The sequence below is a fragment of the Dermacentor albipictus genome, chromosome 2, assembly GCF_038994185.2.
Source record: "Dermacentor albipictus isolate Rhodes 1998 colony chromosome 2, USDA_Dalb.pri_finalv2, whole genome shotgun sequence".
Lineage (NCBI taxonomy): Eukaryota > Metazoa > Arthropoda > Arachnida > Ixodida > Ixodidae > Dermacentor > Dermacentor albipictus.
In genome coordinates, this window is record NC_091822.1 from 159,538,605 (window position 1) to 159,560,622 (window position 22,018).

The 22,018-nt window shown below is 41.5% G+C and overlaps 1 protein-coding gene across 1 annotated transcript in view; it reads left to right on the top strand.

The window, feature by feature from the left end:
• LOC135897476 (E3 ubiquitin-protein ligase RNFT2) overlaps positions 1-20,406 on the top strand; it is a 43,853-nt gene extending 23,447 nt beyond the window's left edge. The window contains exons 6-11 of the mRNA XM_065426100.2: positions 5,812-5,912; positions 12,078-12,231; positions 15,094-15,243; positions 16,632-16,697; positions 18,986-19,087; positions 19,901-20,406. Coding sequence (XP_065282172.1) covers positions 5,812-5,912; positions 12,078-12,231; positions 15,094-15,243; positions 16,632-16,697; positions 18,986-19,087; positions 19,901-20,032 — 705 coding nt within the window. The 3' untranslated portion in view covers positions 20,033-20,406. The remainder of the gene's footprint in view (positions 1-5,811; positions 5,913-12,077; positions 12,232-15,093; positions 15,244-16,631; positions 16,698-18,985; positions 19,088-19,900) is intronic.
• Positions 20,407-22,018: the final 1,612 nt, after the last annotated feature.

Here is a 22,018-nt window from a genome sequence, read left to right on the forward strand (position 1 = left end):
ATTTCAAAGTATTTTCTTCTTTTTGAGGCTTTTGTGGTACAGTAAGAGATGTCTAACCCAGGGGTTCTCAAGCATGTTAGTCTGAAGGAACCCTGCTAAGCTCCATGAAGTGCCAAGAAACCCACCCTCCCCCACGCCCCTAATAGGGAACTTAGGCACAGCAGACAACAGGTTTAGGGCCAGTTGTGGTGTTGGGCAAGCTACTCTGATGGCTACGTGCAACCCAGGTGGTCCAAAATGGGTGCAGTTGTTATGAGCCAACAGCAGACAGTATCGTAACCAAGGCATGCTGAGAGAGAATGACAATTCGCAGTGGTAATCACACAGGGTCACCTATAATATTTAATTACAAGAGGTCTTAGAATTAGTGTGGACTTCACTTCGAGTATAGTAAAACATCTTTATTTCGACTTTTACGGGACCAAATAAAATGACTGAATTAACTGAATGTCGAATTATTGAGGGTATCAAGAAAACAATAAACAATGTTTACATCAACATGTGTTTATTTACTGAATGAATAAGCAAATCCTGTTTCAGTTTTGCATAGGAGCAGCGCAGAAGCTGCGATTCTCGTCAATTTGTGACTGACTAGTGCTCACAGCGGCGAAGGCCTCGCGACTTCTTTTGCTGTGCGGCCGCAGCGGGCGTCTACATCTCAGGCATGCTTTTGAATACCGTGCGCATGTTTCGATTATTTTTTCACCATTGAGCTAGTCGCCAACAAATCGTTCGTCTATCGTGATGTAGCCGGTGCTCTTCATCATTGACAGCCTTGCACCGAGTCAAAACGAAACTACTGTTTGTCGCAACCGCAGTGGTTATCGACGCGATCATGGATGGCGACTATGCAGTTGTGGAGGCATGCAACCAGCCGCCAGTTCGGTTTTATGCGTGGCAATAAACGCAAGAATAAAGGCTTAAGGATGCAATTAGGCACGAAGCGTCCCAGCGTTGCTTTCAGTCGCGTACCACGTACGATTTTCGCTGATGACTATGGCAGTGCAGATTCCATTGCTTCGTTTTGGTTGGATGCTAGCGCAGTTTTAATGCGCTAGCGTTAAGGAGCCCGTGTCACAGAAAATACGGCATCGGCAAATAGATTTTCGAACCACACATAGCCAGGCCATTTACGTTACGCAAGGAATTCACTGAAACAGTTGAATTTCATAAGCTAAAATATGTGGAAATCCGTGAAAAGACTTACACACAACCTAGACATGATAGCTCTCAGACTGTAATTTGAATGTACGAGAAAACATAAATCTGTTACACGAAAACTCAGACAAACCGCTTTACCACCATTTCTAGAAAGCACAGACTGGAGACGGCATCTGCCATTTGCACATGCCGGCGCATAAATATCTCAGAATTCACGGAGGAGCACGCCCACTTCCTTGAAGGACTTCCAGATGGCGCTCGCCTCCACCACATAGCGGCCCCTGCAAAAGGCTGCATTTCGACCAGAAAGCCCGCGTTCATGCATAGCGTTAGCCGCAGGTGTTTTCTAGGAAACATTATGGTTACATACGCTGCAGTTGCTGGGAGGTGCGAGAAGCAGTCAGGGGTCATTGAATGCTCTCGCATTCCACTCTTAAAGGCAAAGCTTAAATGTCCTCCATATTTTTTTGCTCTTTTGCGTCACCCATTTGCGATGCTCCATGCTCAGCAAGCTACCGCACTAGAACCAGCTGGGTTGTGCTGCTTCGTGCACTTAATTTTTAAACCTCTGACATATACGTCGGCACACACGCTAGCATTACCGACCTGCAAATGGCAGTAATGCGCATGGTTCGCCGTCTTAGCCACTTGGCGGGGGTGGAAACAGGGAAAATATATCAGTGGCTCAAACCTCTGACGCATACGTCTGCACACACGCTAGCATTACCAACCTGCAAATGGCAGTAATGCACGTGGTTCGCCGTCTTAGCCACTTGGTGGGGGTGGAAACAGGGATAATATATCAGTGGCTCATGGAACCCTGAGGAGGGGCCTGCAGAACCCACTTTAGAGAACTCATGGTCTAAGCTTGTTCAGTCTTCAGCTGTTGTAGTATTGGACGTAGTCCATCTTTAATAATAAAAAAAAAGAAAATTGACTATGCCCAAGCAGATGGTGTCAAAATCCAAGACGTCGCAGTGAGCTAGAGCGGGAACTTAAAGACAGCATCACCAGCTGTCTATTACTTTTGCGTCTGTGCTGGCTTGCCAGGCCCCTTCTCACAGTAAGAATGGCTTGCTTTGATATTGTAGAAGGGTAATTTAATAATAGCACAGCTCAGGTTATTTTTCTTTTTTTTTTTTAGCGCTTCTTCAAAAGGTTAATTGGTAGGAGGATTAATGCGCCCAACAGGAACTTCCTTGCATTTTGTGCTGGCCCTAAGGCGTTGCCGAAAAGTATTCGCCTCAACATCACTCCTGCGCTGTCTTTTCCGAAGTTCTTTCGCAGCTGGAACGAGGTGGTGTGTGTTTTAAGATACGAATGTATGTGCTGAGAAGGTAAAAAAAGACTGCTGTAGATGGGGTCAGGCTTACAGTTGCAAAGCCTCGAGTTATTGTCCTTCCTATGAGGCTAGAAGAAGACAATTTGAATATAAATCATGTGGCACTATCTGCATATGCACTGAGCACCTGTATGAGTCTTTCTTTTCTTTTTGTCAATTTCTATTTTTTTTTGCACTTCGTTTTATTTATTGAACTTAATTCTCAATTGACCATGCGCATGTTTAGTCCTAAGTCTTCATCAGTGCGCTAGGACGTTTATTTTAACTGCACTTCAGAAGCCTTCGCTGCAGTAGCAGCTTTATTTTAGCTTTCCATATTTGGTCTAATTAGTCTATTATTTCTCACAGAGCACTATTAATTGTAATGAACAGTCAGAAAAATAAAAGCAAATTATATTTGAAGAGCTGTGTGATTTGACTCAAACTTTCTAAAATTTTGTTTTCAGCACATACTTTCTTAATGATTCTCCACATAGCTTGCTTAGTTAATGCTGCAATTTAATTTTTCATTACAAATGTCCCATTTGCCAATCAATGTCATTAAGATATGTCAATCATTGTTATTACACTTCAATAGTTCAGCATGATAGTTTCATTCTTGTCTTGCATGTTTTCTTATTCGATGCACTATTTCTTTGATACCAGCATCGCAAGATTCAGAGCTAAGCAAATGCTGTTATTAAAGGTTTCACTAACTGTTTAAGAGAGATTGTTTGAAATCATTTAGTTTCCTAACGTTTAAAATGCAGGAAATATTTTTCATTCTCTTTTCACCTCCGCATGACTAAAATCTTACTTTTAAAATTGCAGCATTTATTGAAATCTCTTTGCCAATTTTGTGCCTATGTTCTGAAAATGTGTCATAGTTATCCATGTGGATTGACCGCAAGAATAGTCTAGTCTTACGTGCCTACTTAGTGTGCTATTTCTCGGGAAATATTGCTGTAAGGAAAACTGCACGTTGAAGTCACAACTATGTAAATAAAGTAGTGTGTGCGTGTGCGCACATTTTCCCATTGGAATTTCTTTCATTTTCAACACTTGCCTTTCTTGAATTACTGTTGGTAAGCCTTCTTGTTATGCAGATTGTCTTGAGTGCATTGGTTAGCTTAAGTAAAGCCACCTTTGAATAATTCATGTGTTTCAGAAACTTCTTACAATTCAGTCATTGTTACGAAGGTATACCAGTTATCCTTATTATTGTACAAACCGACTAGGCGCATGTAGAGCTAGAAACAATAGTGGCTATATTTCTCGTCCTTCATATTCGCTTAGCAAGCAATATACTGTGCTGGCAAGGCATGTAAGCTTCTTAGAAAGAGCAGCCTTTTTCTTTTTCTTTATATGTTCTCTCTTTCTGTTTGCCTCCATACGTGACCAACATCTGTTGCCGCCTAGGAAAACAGCTGTGCCGCTCTCTCGCAGCGCAGCTTAGCCTGTTGCTGTCATTTCTATCTTTCTTGTTCGAGGTCACATGCTCGACGGAAGAAAAAGATTTGAGGAGGGTGGGGGAAGTGGAATCGGGCGGAAGGTAAGGAGGTTGCTTCGTGCTAAGTCTACAAGATGTAGAGAAGCAAAGAAAAAGAAAAACAGTTTGCACAAGGCCATAGAAAGGAAACGTTCTTTGCTGCAACCGGCAGGCTTGTGTGGAGAGAGAGCAAGGAGGTTGAGGGAAGGATGGGGGAGGAGGTCTTTCAGTTGGCCTTGTTGACGCAGAGAAGGCATGTGGCACTTCTCTCTTGGCTGCTTTGACATCTGCTCACTTTGCTTCTTGAGCTGATCTTTTCCTTTCACCCCCTCTATTGCTGGTTTCGCTTGGGACTTTGTCTCTGTCTCGTAACTGTTCGATTCTCTCTCTATTTTTTTTTTTTTTTTACACTCCATATCATTCTTACTCTGAAGGCGTTTCGTCTGGTTTGCGTAGTTCTCGGCTGTCACCTGTAGCGTCTTGGATTGGGTTGCTTGCGTTCCTCGTCCAGCGTGTCACCGGATTTCCACAGCTGTCACTTGGGATACCTTGTAGCCGTTGGTTGTGCAGAGATTTTTGTGTTGCGCTGGCACTTAGCCTTGTGTACATGCCAGGCAGTTTGCCTGCCTTTTAGGATCCAAGGAATTGACATATTTATCTACATTGTGGTAGCTTTCTTGCAGTGTTTTCCTTGCCTGTCTTTTTAGGCCTTACGACATGGCACAGCGGTGAGTGCAGCATTCACTACTGAAATGCATCTCTTCTTTCACTAGCTTTAGCAGGTTCCCATCTTGCACCTCTGGCAGTACTTGCACTGTGCAAGTATAGTTATTGTTTAGAGGTTGCAACTCAATTTGCAACAGGAGGCAACAGTTTGTTCCTTATTACCTATTACTCCATACAAAGCATCACTTTTGCACTCTGACTGCTTATGCATCTGTTGGGGCTTATCAACTCTTGTTTACACAACCTGCTTAAATAGAAAGTGCCTGAAGTTCTCATTTTCTCCCTCTAGGTTTTATTAGCTTTCCTGATGAGCGTGGTTTTATGTAACTGATTGTTGCTTACGTAACTGTAGTTATATGTTGCACTTTTATTTATAGTCTCCTAAGGCACTCAAAGGAGAGCTTCAGGAGCCTGTAGCTCTAAATATATCTATTACTAGCAGTGGAATATTGTTCCTTCTCACGTATTCAATTGCTTACTGCTTCCAGAACTGCTTGAAGGCCCCTCTCTGCAGCTTGTCTTGTCACTCACAAACAGGAATACCTCTGTTGTCTTTGAACCTTTCCAAGGTAGTACTAGTGCTTTGCCAGGATTCAATTTTGTCTTGCTCTCCCCTTCTTTCTTTCTACTTTGAGAGGCACATTAAGCTAAGTATACGTTTCAAAGCTAGGACTATAACTTAGTGACTATAGTGGTAGTCTGTTCTCAGTGCCCTTCCTTTGAACACGTGCCACTTCATTCTTGTGCAGTTTCTAAGCCGAGTTTTGGCCTAAGCTACCTCACACAGCTCTTAGACGACATTCCTTTCTTGTATCTACGTATTTTTCTAGCCTCTTCTCTTGCCCTTGCAACCATACTGCTGCCTTCAGCCAGGAAGCTGTGAGACCTAGTGGTCACAAAAGTAGCCGTCCCTCTCAACACATTCCTTGTGGAGCTGGTATCCTCAGTTGCATATTCTAAAAACAGTTTTTCTTTCCTCTTTCTCTCTTTTTCTTCTCCCTCGCCTGTCCACCCTCTACTTTCTCCATGTTGGCCTACATCGCCCTGCTTGGCGTGCTGCTGCTGGTGTGCCTGTGGTGCTGCACTGTGACCATGGGGTCGCCCACCCTGGCAGGCGAAGCGACATCTTAGCAGCCTGCTCATCGTAGTCACCAACGTGTGCACCTGCGTCTGCTTCGTCTACTTCCTGCTTGCCGACAAAGGCCTCGCCTATGCGTAAGTCCAACCTGCACTACACTGCACACTCTTGTGGCATGTTACCTTATTAGTGGACCCTTAAATTTGCGCGCACGTGTGTGTGTGCGCAAACACGCAGTTGAACCCCGCAAGAATGAAATCGGCGGGGACACTGTCCAGCAAGTCAAATAACATCGCCGGCTTTGACGTCCTACAGTGCTGAGCTGTGATAATTAACTGAAAATGATGCCACCTGTTCACTAGGGAGCTTTGGTTTGGAGTTCGAGTCGTTTTATTTCGCTAAAGCGTATTTCTGAAGGTCCGTTACATGTCCAACATGTGGAGCTGGCTTTTTCAACCAGTTCCGAAGAGTTTCGATAATGCTTCTCTCCTAAAATCCCGGCAAGGGGCGCTGCCGGTGTCACTGCGCAGTTATCGAAAGTTGCTCCCATGGCATATTCCCGCACAGCTATGTCGCGAGAAAAGCGTCGTGCTCAAAACTATGCTGCACCAGCACGTAAATTTAGTGATCAGGACTCAAGTTATGATTCTGAAGATGACAGCAAAGCAGATTCAAGCTCGAAGGACAACAAAGTATTGAGTCAGCATGGGACCTCCGCAGCTGTTCACCGGTGAGTTTCATTTACGGCCTTGAGTGATCTCCTTCCTTGTGCGCACTTATTTGCCGATCTTTTTGCACAACCTGAGCGCTCTACTGATTATCTTCAGGGTGCCTACTTCGCTTGATTATGATGTGCTGCCGTTAGCAGCAAAGAAACTTCCGTTCATGCCAAGAAGGCCGCCCGCAGCTCATATTGGCCCAGCACTACTGATAAGCGAAAGACAGTTTATAACAGGGTGGGAATTCTTTCTGCCCTTCTTCTCTGCAGAGGTGATAAAGGCAATCTGCAAAAATGCAAACAGATATGCTTGGATGCATAACCTTGTAGTTCTTCAGTTACGCTGAGAGCGATCGGTCCTGGAAGAAGTGCATGACTTTAGACGAACTGGTCGAAAAGGCGGAACTGCAAAATCTGTTACGAAGGTCGCAAGGTTGAAAAAAAAAAAACTAGACATTTTGTTGGAAAAGTGTGGAGTGCGCCAATGCTTCACAAAATCAAGGAACTGCTTCGTCGCATGGCATAAGCGATGAACTGGTCTTAGTCCCCTTTTGTGTGTGTGTCCAAAAAACGGAGGTGTACTGAAAATTTATTTTTTCAGGCACTTTTCCTGGATTATTTATCTTTGAACTGTATATTCTGAATTTCCTTTGATATTATTGTTCTTGTAGAAAGCTTGCTTTATATTGTTCTTATTAACTGGCAGCAAACATGGCGCTTTCTAGAATTTTTGTTTTACCTAATAGATATTTTTTTTTTGGCAACGTATGTTTTTGGAAAGAGCATTTCATTATGTACAATATGCTACGCTGCAATGTGTGCTGGCATATTATATTGGTAAATATTTTTTTCCGAGACATAAAAACTACCATTTTCTCGCGGTATCGAAAGAGTTAAACAAAACAAGCCCATGGAATCTTGCACAGCTGTATTATGATCTGGCTCGTTTGAGCCCCTGCAGGCATTTATTACTTTTATGTCGGAGCAAATTGTGGATAAATAATAAGGATGGCTGGTACAGTTTCCTGCAGTCCATTGCTTGATTTTACTGTTTTTGCTTTTTTAAGATTACAAGATGATTAATGCTGGACATAAACTAGGATTGATTACAGTAAATGCACTTTTAATCATGCAAATTTTTCATATGCAGCACAGGTGTCTTTGTACACAATATTTTAAGTGAAATTTGCAGAAGCACTTTAGTGGAAAGCAATTTCTCTATGCCCAATAGGTGCACTGTAAAAGAAATATATATATATGTATATGTATGTATGTATATATATATTTATTTCTACAGCAACAGCAGAGCACTTAAGATACCTTTGTATGGCTGAGAAAATTTTTAAAAAAATTATTAGAACAGTTAATTTTTTGTGATAATATTTTCCTGCTGCTTTCAAACCGCAGTGCCGGCATACATTCGCAGCAAAACAGGCTCACAGCAAATTCTAAATAAATGATGCCTATTCTGTTGGCAAGAAAATTATTTCAGTGCATTTATGCACCTTCTGAAGCCACAACCCTCTAAAAAATTAGGAAGGAGACAGCATTGCCAAGGTCAGCACAAAGCACAGGAAACTCTATAGATCCATTCTTGCTACAGAGAGCACCAATGCCTTTTCTTTTTAATTTTTTTAAAACATTTTGTGAGATGGCGGAACGTTCCTCTGGTGGAAATAATAGTTCCCATGGCCGGCCCTGTCATACGCACACATGCTAGGTGGGAAGTATGCTTTGCACCACCCATAAAGGGGGTTTTATGTGGAGGAGGTGCCTCAAGGGCCTCGGCAACAGCCTGTTCGGTTCCCTCGCCTAATTGCATGATATAAACCACGCAAGTAAAACAAGCCCACATTGGCTTGTTTATAGTAGTTGTATATGTCCTGCTTCATTAGGCCCCCGGCAGCATTTTCTACTGCGTGTAAGTCCTCGCAGTAAAATTATACGAGTCAAGGCAGAAGGTCCGCCAGGGCTGACTCGCATGTAGATTTAGAGCGGAGCAAACAGGTGTGCATCACAAGAGTCCGCAGCTGGCGTGGTTGTTCGTGGAAGGCTGGGTGTGTGCCGGCATACTCAATAATTCGATGACTCATAGCAAGCTATCCTTGGGAGATGCAGTAACGATTATGTTATTGTATATTAATGCAAAGATTTTGTAAAGGTGTGCTGTGCTTAAAATATATTTTGTAGGATACTTATAGCTACAAATACAAGTGGGTCAGATGGGGAGTTATAGGCAACGGCTTCTGAACAATAAGTTTGCTAAGCCACTACTGAAATTTCTTTGTGAAGCAAGCCTCCATGCTTTTATTAAAATAAACATGTATGCCACAGTGCAAGCTGAACAAAAGAATAATGACAATCAAACATTTACATAGGTGATACTGTACTAAGCACATGTATGCCTTTACATAACACTGTTGTCAACACAGAATCCATGCTGTCAATATAGCTATTAATTGTTGCCCTGCTTTGTCAGTATAAATGCAAAAAAAAACATTTTCTTGGCAAGAACAATTCAAGACTTGAACAAACTGACAAATTGCTAGAGATATTGACTACCAATTTCAAAAATCATTAACTAATTGTCTTATTATGCTGATGTTATTCTTGTCCTAGTATTAAGATCAGAATGACTTCTTTTGTAATGTGGTGGTTGGGATGTGTTACCTTCTTGTCATGCAAGAGGTTTACTGAAGTGACGGTCACACCATTCTGACTTCTCTTCTGCATGACTGCACGTTTATTTTGTTCGTTATGTTTGTTATAACTACCTTGTGTATGTGATATTTGCTTGATCTTTTGTAAAGTCTGCAATATCTTGTAAATAAATAAATAAATAAATAAATCGTAGTACAGTATATTAGTATTGGCTTAGTTGTATAAAATAAACCATATTACCGATACAATGCCGTGACAATGACGGCAGCTAAACAATGGCTGATAGCTGCTATGGCCCATGCTTCACACCTGTTTTTTCAGAGCATGCTTTTTTTTTTGCCCCTTGTAAAGAATGAAATATGTATATAGTATATGCATAGTTGTGAGCACCCACTGGGTGGCTCAAGGAATGCGGGAGAGCCATTTTTGAGAACGATCATCTAGGGTTGTTCTTCTTTTCTCTCTCTCTCTTTTTTTTTCATTGTTAGGCGATATGCATGGGGGTAAAGCTTCAGGCACCAAGAAAATTGAAAAGAAAAGCTGTGTGCCCTTAAAAAAATATGTGCTTGGTTTACCCTACCAGAGAAAAGCAAAGGCCATGAGAGACGCTTTAGTGAAAGGCTCTCGATTGCTTCAACCACTTCAGGTTCTCTAACGCACACCCGAAGCACAATACACAAGTGTTGTCGCATTCCACCCCTGTCAAACTGCGGCCACTGAGAGCGCTTTTACACAACTACCGAAGCACTGGCGGTGATAGGCGGCGTAACTCTGGATAACCGTCGTTTGTGACTCTTTTTACTTGTCGTTTCGCAACTTTTGAGGCGTCATTCAAACAGTGCACCATGCTGGTTCTCCGGCCTCCTTTTTCTCGGAGTTTTTCACTGCTAAAGTAGTTCTTGTCACACTTCTCTTTGCTGCCCAGAAATAATCTCTGCGCGTGGTCCAGCAAAAACACAATTGCTTACTGCTTTCGCAAACAAATGTTTGCCTGCATCGGTCAGTTTCTGAACATGGTATACTTCTTTGACACCATGTGTGCATGTGATAATGTTTTATGTTGGCAAGACTGGCAATCTTGAAAGATGATCAAAGCAATGCAACAATTGTGGGAAAAAAAGTGCACAACTGCAAGTGTCCTGACAGAAGAAAGCGTAGAGTTCACAAGTCACTAAATTGACTGGGGCTAGGCATGTACTAATGAAGAACAGACAACCACAGTACAGTTGATCAGTACTACAGTAAATCAGCAATCCACAGTTCATCAATTATACAGTATGATTCAGATTATTGTGTGCATACTGAACTGGAATGATGGCGACTTTTCACTTGTCTATGCCTATTGTCCCTGCCACGTGTTTAAACCTACTTAGGATTAATTTCTCTTAGACTTGTGTTGAACAAGGCTCCTGTGTGAGATTTGAAACATTTTCTCATTGTGTGACTTGTTGTGGTTAACATAATTTCTTGGATCTTCTACCTTGGATAAATTATTTGATGAACGATTGCCATCAGTGTTTTTGTACTACAGTCATTTTCTTGTTCTAGTTAGCTTGATGGCATAGTCATCTGGGGATTAGTATGCTGCGCTGTCACACAGCAGATGCATGTTTCAATTCTGAGATGGTATATAAGCCTGCAGCTAGTATCGTTTGCATGAAAAGTCATACAACGGCTTGTACCGTAGAAGAGCCTGCAGCAGCTTTTGCTGCAAGAAACATTGCATTTCATCTCGTAGCACAGTTGCAAATATGGCACAAGGTTCACATTTAGGCTAAAGATTACAAGAAGTTTCACTACAACCGTGAAAATTCATATGGAATGGAAAATGGTAAGCATAACATTAAAGGATAGAAGCACTGCTGCCTGGATTAGTGCGAGCAGCCAGCACAGGTATCAAATATTCGAACTGGTACTAACAGGAAGCTGCGGAGTTGCTTAGGTCATATAACACATTGAGCACCTAACTGGCTGTCTATTATTTATTAATTTGACAATACTGTACTGCCAATATTATGTAAGATCACTGCAGGAAGGACACGTACTCAAATACAAGCATGTATTATCATAAAAGAGAAAGCCAAGCACGTCTGCAGTGTGCAGTTGATCAGGCATAACACAATGAAATACAGGACAACTTTGAAACTTCAGCAAGATCAACTAATGCAACTAGCCTTCTCAATCACATGAAAAATCTACAGTCAAATTTATTTAAAGAGACGCAATAACATATAACCTTGCACTAGTAAATAAACAGCATGACAATGCGGTATATATACAAGTGTTGAATGCAATCGATGAGCACAAGAGAAAAAAGAAAATAGGGAAACCATGTGTACAAGCGGTACTCCACATAGGAATTGGCATTGAAGACAGGATATTTATTTAATGGCCGGCAAATGAAAACAATTTCTCCTAGAAAAACAAATACAAGTAGCACAGTAGTTATCGTAACTGCAATGCAAGCATTTATTTTTCTAGTAGGAATGTGAAACTGCTTAAGGAAATGGAGTAACGGAGGTAGAGTAACAGAACAGATGTCAAGGGAAAAGAAATACAGTTAGAGCTTTAGACACCCTTGGATTGGGTGTCTGCCCATGACACTGCTCATGGAGGGAGTTTGCTAATATTCAGCACCTCGCCAGAACACGTTAACAAGAGGAAAGAAATAGCTGACACAAAGAGAAAGAAAGAAGTGTGGTGATCAAGAAAATGGGGCATAGGAATTCTTCATCTTTTTGCTACAATAAATTATAAGTAAGATGCGCTGCTCTGGGCTCTTCAAGCATATTGTACTTCACCATGCTTTTAAGACTGGTCGACTGGGCAAAAGGTCTTAGAACGTTGCTTCATCTTGCAGTAGACAGAGACTGATGACAATGAGAATAAACTATACATGTGGTCTGTGTGCTTTATCCTTCAGGCTCATCCTGGTGCCTCCGTATACCCAGCCCATTGGTGGGCTGGAAGTATTATGGATCGTGGTGGTCACTGACTTCGTGCTCAAACTGATTACCATTCTGGTCAAGGCAGTGATCCTCGCCCTTCCTGCCTGCCTCACTGCTTTCCCAAGAAGGGTGCGAATTTTTTTTCTTTTTTTTCTTACCCTTGAATCGCATTGTCTGTATTCATTTATCCTTAGAAAGACATTTCTTTCTCAAACATCTTGCCATGCACAAATACAGTCGCACCTCGATACAACAAAGCAAGTTTAAGATATTTTTCTTTAATATCAGTAAGTAACAAATACATGCTTGTACCTAAGATTTGAGATAACGAAAGTATTTTTGTCTCAAATGATGAGGCTCAACTGTAGGCATCATTTTGTTTAAATGCAGAAAGGAAGGCAAACACTGCAAAATGAACAGTGCAAGGGAAATTTATATGTACGCATGGCTTTGTGAGATAAAATACAGCTGTATAGGTTGGAAATCAGGCACAAGTTGATGACAAATTTAATCCTAGTTGATAAGAAATAGAGCCGCAGGTAGTTATGGAAGAAACAACCTTAGTCTTTGAAACATAACAGAATGGGTTCCAAGGGAAGGGTAACTCAGTTTAGGGTTTTATAAGAACAACAACCACCTGTGTTGTTGTTTATGTTTCTTTTTTATCTGCTCATCTTTCTTTAGTGATGAAAATGTCAGTCAGTGCAGGCTAGGAAAGCACTTGATAGAGTGCCGAGATTTCAAAATTTTTGGGATTGTGGGAGGTTTTGGTCTCACAGGACAAGGAAATGATCTTTGGGAGAGATACTTGGGGTAACATATTCAGTTTCTTGTGTTTTCACTTACATTGGTGTCCCGTGTAGGGTAGGCTTGCTCTAGCATCAGGAGGACTGCATCTTAATGATGATGTGAGCTGCTTTCAAAATACATTCAATAAATTATGCCAGGATGCGTTGAGGTTAGGGTCCGTGAAAAATGTCCAGCATAAAGTAAGTCGGGAGAAAGTCAGAATGTTTGAACCATTGAGTTTCATACTAATGTACTAGAGGGAAATTCAGTGCTAGTGTTTACATGTATTGTCCGAATGTCTATTCTATCAACATGATGCTGAAAAGAATAACTGTACATAGATTTGTAGATGCTCTGGTCTTCTGGCATCAAATGGCCTTGTAGGTATTTGTAATAACCTTCTCAAGGCTCATGTTCTGTTGCATGTTAATTGTGTGGCAATTATGTGTCTCATTTTGTCTCATTTCTACCATTCAGTAGTTGTGAACGTCACGAAGTGGTTATTTAGATTATCAAAAATAAGTGCATACAGTGACCGTCAGTCATCATCAATATGGTGTGACACATGCTCTCAAGCATTCCTACTTATTTACGCTCTGTGAATTAATAAAATAAGTTAGTTGTGCATAAAAAATAGTTAACGCTCTTTGGTCTGAATTTTATCACTCGAGTGAGAAATTTATATTTTCTGCATGTAAATGAGACAAGACAGGCAAAAAAGTAAACAAATAATAATAATAATTGCCAGCAAATCTGCAGGTTTTGGAAGTCTGTTAAGGTTTTGAAAACTGCTTAATTCACAATTATAATGGTGCGATGTATGGCTACAAAATATTTGAACAATACTTTCGTGCCACTCAAGGCAAGTCATGTGACTTAGGCATCATACTTCAACGATGCTGGGCAGAAGCCTAACCATAGAGTGACGGGACACTTGTTTGTTTACAAAATATCAAGGAAAACCATGTTTATCTGCGGTATCAAACTGATGGGTTATGTAATTAGAGTTGCAAATGCTCAGATTTGTAAGATTGGTTTTACTGTTTGCTTTTCGCCACATTACAAGTTTGTTGGAAACTGGTACTCCCTCCAATAATGTGTCTCAACGATTCCTGCAGGAATCATTAAACCAGAAAGAAGGGTGAGCTGTGCCTATAGAAACATTGTGAGCCTTGAATGCAACACGTGAAGTATCAATAACAAAAAAATTAAAAGTTTAGCCATGTGCTTTCTCAACGAAGCCATGCCAAATCGGGAAAAAAAAAGGTCATGTAGTATTACATGTGATTTTGATGGTTTCTTAAGGTACCCTGAACCACCCCTCAGGCTTGGTGAAATAACGTAGTCCGCGGGTAGCTTATGCTGCTGTGAACACCTCAGCCAAGTTTTGCTGCCGTACGCGGTACGTGGAGGTCGCAAGCAGATCACGAAGTCATCTCTCTAACGCTCTCTTTTCAACAGAAGTCCTCACTCTCTTCTAGACACACTGTTTCATCATTTCCTTAGAAGGCTGTTATTGGCTGATAGCTGACATCAAGCTGCGGTCGGCTACATGGCGTAGATATTGTGGCCACGACATGGTCCTCTCTGGGCTGCCATGAGTCCACTGGCTAAGCACACCGTGGCTTGCTGAGGACTACCGCGTTTGGCTTATGTTTAGCACATCATAGACAATAGAGGCAGAAGTCATGGCATCTACTTTAACATCCAAAACGAAATTTTAACTGCAAGCCATGGTGGCATTTAGAAGGCGGAGCATTTCGGGCACGCCCCACTGCGCCTAGCCTTTGCAGTGCAAGGCATTGAAGAAGGAATGGGAGCACAGCGGAGGCTGTGTTTGATTGCCAACAACTCCGCTTCCGCTGAATGCGTTGAAGTACTTTTTGCGGCAAAGTGTTTCTGAAATACCAGCCCATTTTCACTTCAAATGCCTTTCTCCACTTCAATAAAAACTGGTTCAGGGCGCCTTTTAACAATTGCAATGCCAGATTTTCTTCTATTAATTTTAGTGTGAGGCTGACATGGCGAAGTGGTTAAATATTTTGGCAGACAAAAAGTGGCCTCGCCTTGCATAGCTATTGAGAGGGGAGACCTCAGATCCTTGTGGTTGTGCCGTATACCCCACGTTACTGCACTGCCGTGCAGTCAAAATACGCCTTACATTAGTGATTAATGTTTGATTTTATCTGCTCTCCATTGCAGGGTCGCTACTACCTGTTTGTGGAATGCTGCTCGCAGCTGTACCGATCTGTGATGCCCATGCAGCACTGGCTGTACTACTTCTCGGAGTCGTACACTGGCACGGGCAAGATGTTCAGCATGATCCTATCTGGGGCATACTTGCTCTGCAAGGTTTGCACGGCGCATTGTCCGGACTTATAGTGATGTGTGAACAGCCAAATGATTTCTGCAGAAATTTGGAAAGAAAGCTGTCGCTTGCTCTTCCTTCTCTTTACATACTACCTTGAGCGCTTTGATCTTTCTCATAGCTGCAGCACCTTCTTTTCATCATGCAACACTACAGTAAAAGCTGGCAGTACACCAGTGTTGCCATGATGCTTTCTGAAAACGAGATTTAAACCCACCAGTACCAGGGCTGGTAATATTTGGTGATCACTCTCAGTGATAACTTCACTTTTGTGAGATTTTGCAGGTCTAGCAATGAATGCATTGTTGTTTACAGGTGAAAGCATTCCTGGCACTCGTCTAGGACAGCAGTGTCTGCTTAGTTCCAAGAACACTGTATAGGCCTGTAGATGCTGATGTGTGTGGCATTAGTCGCACGAAATCTCATGATAGGGAAAGTATCCTCGAGTGTGACCGCCCAAGAGTATCACCCTAATGTACTTGCCAGTACAAGCACAATCTCAGGAGCACCCACTTCATCAACGCTACCTTGATTTTCCTTGCAGCAGGAACGAGTGAAACACATGAACCAGTAGAAACACCACCGCTAGCACAAGCTCATATAAGCTCACTCCACTAAGGTGTTGAGTTTCCTTACAGCAGACAAAAGTGAAATGTGCCAGTACAGTCACCAGCACTTGTACAAGCCCCCAAAAGCCCTTTACTGCGGTGGTCTTGATTGCTCGAAGGCTTGAGTACAAGAAACAAGTACCTAGTGCTTACCACTACCTTAGAAGCCCCCTCTCCTAAAGTATTCCCGACTGTCCCTCCTGCTAAAAAAATTCCTGGCTATGTTACTGCTAGTACCAGCACCAGCTCACAACCTCACTACTCTTATTCGAGTTTCCCTATAGCAGGCATGAATGAAACATACCAGTCTGCATAGTACTTGCACAAACCCCCACAAAAGCTCACTTTACTGCTGATTGTTCTGAAGGCTTCAGTTAAAGAAACCAGTACTTAGTTCTTACCAGTACCTGAGAAACTCATTCCACTAACATATTCTGACTGCCCCTCCTGCAAAAAAAAAAAGAAAAAAAATCCTGACTGCTCCATTGATGTGTTTCTGCTGCCTGTTTTAAGAGGCAGTGAGGATTAAATATTGGTGACAGATTGAAAATCCATGCTTAATCTCCAGTGTGAACAATTTACAAGAATGATTTCATCCCACTCCAAGTTATGTGAATGTTTGTTTTGACAAGGTTCACTTGTGGGTAATAGAATGATAAATAGGCTTGGTCACTTCAGATATCAGGTGACAGCTTGTCTTAATTGGACAGCCCACTGGCATTTTGTGGCCATTCAGCAAGGTAATGTGACACTTTGTCTTACAGTGCACAGACATTGTCTCCAAGACCAGAGCTTGGAAAAGAGGCCTCATTCAAGCTATGTCAAATGTGGTAAGTCGGACACTCTAAAACAGCATTACACCCTTTGGGTTGTATCTTGCCACCCAACAATAAACATCATCTGTCTTGTCCGCATTTGCTTTTTTAACGCTGCGAGCCTGGTACTTCCCAGTAACGAACAGCACGTGCATTATCAGCGTGACATAGCATTCCCGACAGGGAAAGTAGCGGGCACGGCGTTTTCAAGAAAAGAAACGCAAGCAAGACAGTTGACAGGCATTGTTGTGTGGCAGATATACACCCCAAAGGGTGTACCTTTGTCTAAGAGTGTACCATTGGATTTTTCACTAGACATGTCCTTCAGCATAAAATTTACTAAAGTAGACATTAAAGAGAATTATTTTATTCAGCCTTGGACAGATAGGTCACCTTTTCCAAAACTCATTCTGCACTTTCAGCGGAAACAAAATAAGAGTTGTTGCTTATCAGCACAGATATTGATAGCCAAATCTACCATCTTGAATCACCTGCCCTAACTACAGTGCTGATGTTGTTGCTGTGAGATCATGAATCTTGTCATAGTATTTCCTCACGTTTGGCTCCTCATTGCATAGGAAAAGACGATGAAAGAAGTGCGATTCATTTCATTCTTATTCCTAAACAGTTACTTTGCCTAAATTTGAATTTTCAAAATTTATTGTCATGAAGAAAACCTTTTAATGCAGCATTCGTCCCCCTTTTGTGCGTTTTTCTGGCTTACCAACCCTTTGCTTCTTGTAAGGCTGTTTTATTTTCTCTACCAGGACTCTAAGCTGTCATTCTAATTTAGTCTGATTTCTCTTTAATGTCCTTCTAAGCAGAAGCAGTGTGCCTCAACTATATGTCTTCTTTGTAGTTTTCAAGTGAGTGAGCAAAAGGAACTCGCTGTAGTTAAGAACTGCTTGACCTCATAATCCCGTCATTCGTGCTCATGGAAACTCACCACAAATTTATGAATATCTGCATTTCTTTGGAGCCTTGCATGGGCCTCATGACTGCCCATTCCAGACAACCAAAGGTACCAGTAGAAGAGGTCGTCGTTAACAAAAGGAAGGTTTTGGCATCACCTGTCATGCATGCACAAAACTGGCAATTATCTTGGAGGTTGTAAAGCTGCCCAGGGCGCTGCAAAAGTAGTCTGCGTTTTTATTGAGCCAAGTGATCCAGTACAGTTTGCTTGTAAGTGACATTTCACAAAAATGGAAAAACGTGATTGTAATTATCAGCTATTCTTAGATCTGGACTAAACCCAAAACTGTCACAACAACTTTTTTATGAGCCAGTGCGAGCTCAGTGCTGTTGGATGGGCACGGTGCCGGCAGAATGCAATGTCGAAAGTGCATTCTCATTATGATAACTCTGCCCTGTACAGCAACCCGAAAAATGACATGTCATGCAAATTGGACTACAAAATCTTAAGACTAGGGGTGGTCGAATGTTCGAAGTTTCATATATGAATGGGATATTATGCAACAACTGTTCGTGTATGAAAATCATATTTGGTATTTTCAGTCATCGAAACTAACCAGATAGTTTGCAACCACCGACTGTTAAAGTCTTGTTACTGTTCTTTGTCTGCTAAAAATAGTATCTGAAATTATCCGAAGGGAAAGAACAACAATTCAAAGCAAGGCAGTTAAAAAAATTGGTCATTAAGCATTTCTTCTTTGTTCAGTTTCACAACGGAAGCATGCATACATGGCTACTTGTGATTTTGCTTGTATGTAGTAGTTTCATCTTTTATGCTATGACGAGTGATACTCTCCCGATAATGAGCCCTTACACTAGCATTCTTGAAGCCCTTAGGTTCAGTGAGAGCAAAGGGAAAGTAAACATGTCTGCAATAGGGGGGGGGAGATTAGTAAGAGGCAATGAAGATTGGTGGAAGAAAAGTAGGGAAACGACAAACAACGGAGCACGAAAACAAGAATCACAATAGGGGTTCATAAACTTTGGTTATGGCAATTAACTGTGTTTTTTTTTTCCATTTTTAACATAGTTACCCGTAGTTTACATAGTTTTTAACATAGTTTTACATAGTTTAACATAACCAGGACGTGATTGATTGTAAATAGATATTTCAGTGTTTTTTGTGCACAAATAGCAGTCTTACAGCGTGAAATTGTGTCATCCTTCACTAAATGTTCGCCAGCAACAGTCACTTGAAGTTTTATTACACTGCAATTTTTCCCCTATCATCTCCATTTATTCATATTCTGGCACAGTCCTATAGTTGAACTATATCAGCTGTCCAAGTCTGCTCTGTTTTGTATCCCTGCATAATGATGGTATCCTTTCAGAACTACGGCCATCCGCCTACAGCAGAGCAGACAAAGGCAGTTGGTGACACATGCCCGATATGCCAGGATGACTTCAAGCGTCCCGTAGTGCTGGCGTGCAATGTGAGTAGCGCTACGACAAGCATGTGACTTTGAGGTGACCACATCAAGTATTTAGGTTTACTTACCAAATGCAGTTAGCTGTATGTAAATAGATATTTCAGTGTTCTTTTGCTTGCACTGTTTACGCGTAGGAGCTGTTGCCCAACACAATCAGTTGGTAAGAATGCCTGTCTGTCAGTTACCGATGTACCATATACAGGGCATTGTGTTACTTTGCATTCTTTAGTTACTCTCATACAGGTCATTTGGTGCTATATTAACAGTACTGCTACAATGAGTAATATTTTGACTTGCTTGTTTTCACATGTTTCTGTTTTTCTCCTGCCATGCTTCATTACTTGTTTGCTTAATTTTTACTTGGCTTAGATTAGGCTGATGCTTTACCCAAAACACTAACCGTAGTTAATGCTCATTGAGTTAGTTAGCTTCGTTCGACGTATTTTGACATTTCACCCAATTTGTGTCTTATTAATTATCTGCCTTGGAAATTCACTGCATTGCTCTAAACATGTTCATTCATGTTTACAGAGTCTTAAACTTGGGCCAGTAAAGGCATATAGAGCACAGTAAACAAAGCCACACGAATGTCCGAAACCACAAGCACAAAGATCAGACAAGTCTATGTGCTACCCATGATTCCCATAATGGCTGCCGCGCCAGGGTTCCCTCTAGTAATATTAGTAAGCAATTTTATGGTGTTATGACTGAACGAAGTGAGGACTAGATGAAAGCTTTACTTCAACTCTGCTGAGCTTTCGAAGTGTTGATCAGTTGCCGCTTTGTTCAGTTTCTTACTTCTCGTCTACTTTCCAGCACATCTTCTGCGAAGAGTGCGTGTCGGTGTGGTTCGACAGAGAACGGACTTGTCCCATGTGCCGAGCGCAGATTGCAGACGACCCGACATGGCGTGACGGCTCGACCACATTCCTCATCCAAGTCTTCTAAACTGGGACCAGGCTGCCAAGCCCCGCTCACTGCTTTTAGAAAACGAAGACGACGAAAAAAAAACTAGAGAAGAGTTTAAAACGCCTTACTGAAAGAGCCCTCCCCGCCACCGAACGTGTGTGGTCAATGCCTCCATCGTGGTTGCATATTTTCCTGCGCTGCTTCACTTTGCCAAGCCTCAGTTGAGTGACTGTGCAAGAAGGGAAAAAGAAAATTTTTTTTTTTTCCGGTGTGTCGTTGCCGAGAGGCTCCCCCCCTCCTTTGACTGTTGCATGTCTGTGTGTATGTGTGACGCACAAATGTACAGTGTAGTGATAACGGTGACAGGGCACATGTGAAATCTAATCAATAAAGGAATTTATGGCAACTGTTTATCAACGAGCCGGTCTCCATATTAACCTGCAAGTGAACATTGTGCATATCATGTTATCATGTTCCATGGCATTCGCAGTAAACCACCATGTTGCTTCAAAGGGCACTGATGATAAAGACGGAAGATAAACTAGGTTGGTATGCATTTTGTTTTTCTTCAGCACATTTAAGAAAATAGCTTCTAGTCGTGAAATAGGTAGATTTCTGGAAAAGGTAGAATCTGCCTGCATGAGAAATCTCAACATCTAGATATGTTATTAGGAATATTCACTAATAAACCTCTAAAATGCAATTGTGGAATTGAAGACAACGAATAATAAAGTCGCGCCTGTTTAATAGTAATCCATAGGCTGGGAGCCATTCTGACATATCCATCCCAAAGTCTGAAATGCACATATGAGTTTGAATTAGGATTATCTGCAACCGCTGTTGTGATGGTATTCGGGATTGTGGCGACCGACCTGGACTTTTAAAATGGTCAATAGTTGTCACCTTCCTTTAGTATTTTTCTCATCTACTTTCTGAAGTCAACACAGCTTTACTACTGATCGGCTTTAATTTTGGCATCTGCAACACAGACTCGTGAAGTTAATTAACTGAAAAGTTAATCACTGAACCTTTCGAATTCGCTACCCTACGTTTGCTTCTGTGGTTCTAAGAAAAAATAGAGTCCCTTATTATTTTCATCACCTGGGCATTGCGATTTGCCATGCAAGTAATGTCAACCCCTTATCTCTCTCTCATTTGCATTGTTGCCATACTCAGAACGTGGTGCATTGCACCTTTGTAATCGTATAGTGCCATATATATACTGCATATAGCAGATATGGGACACTTAGAAAGAAGATTCCTTCTAGAAAGTGGGCACGGAGAAATCCATGTAAGCATCCATTGCACTAAATTTCACGGAGCTTGTTGCATAGAAAAGCAAAAATGAACTATTAACTTGAGGAATATGATTGCTTTTTATTTTTTCGCCATAAGTTTGCTACACATTTTTTTTAATATATTGCATAAAAAAAGCTGAACGAGGAAGTTTATGGCTCTAGCTCATGGATTAAAAACAATGTGACATATGTAAACTGGACCTATACTGAGGCATATGAAGTGTACAAAGTTGGAGTATTGTTAGTTAGATCTTTGAGAACCGACTAAAAGTATTGTAACGATTCCATGTACAACTCGTAGAAAAAAATTGGCCCCTTACTGGTTTTTGTGGCTTTCTTTGGTAATTTAAAATTATAACTCCTACTTAAATCACGGACAGTGTGCTCGAGCCCATCGCTAGTAATCACAGTCTCTTTTACTTCCATCAAAGTCTCGCAACACATTCTTGCCAGTTAATTATTTGTCGCTCCCTTGCAAACCGATTTTCGCCAACTTTAGTAAAATATTTCACATTCTAAATCAAAATTGGCATGCTGCTCAGCTTTCTCAAGTACAACAAATTTCATTCAAATCAGTTCAGCGGCTGTCTCGTGAGAATATATTTCGGCGCTTCACATATATCTGAATAGAGAAATCAGGAGTTGGCCTTGCGATAATTACCCTATGTACTCGTGCAAGGCCCACTTGTGTAAGGCCCACACCCTGAAAATTTCTGAAAGTCTGAAA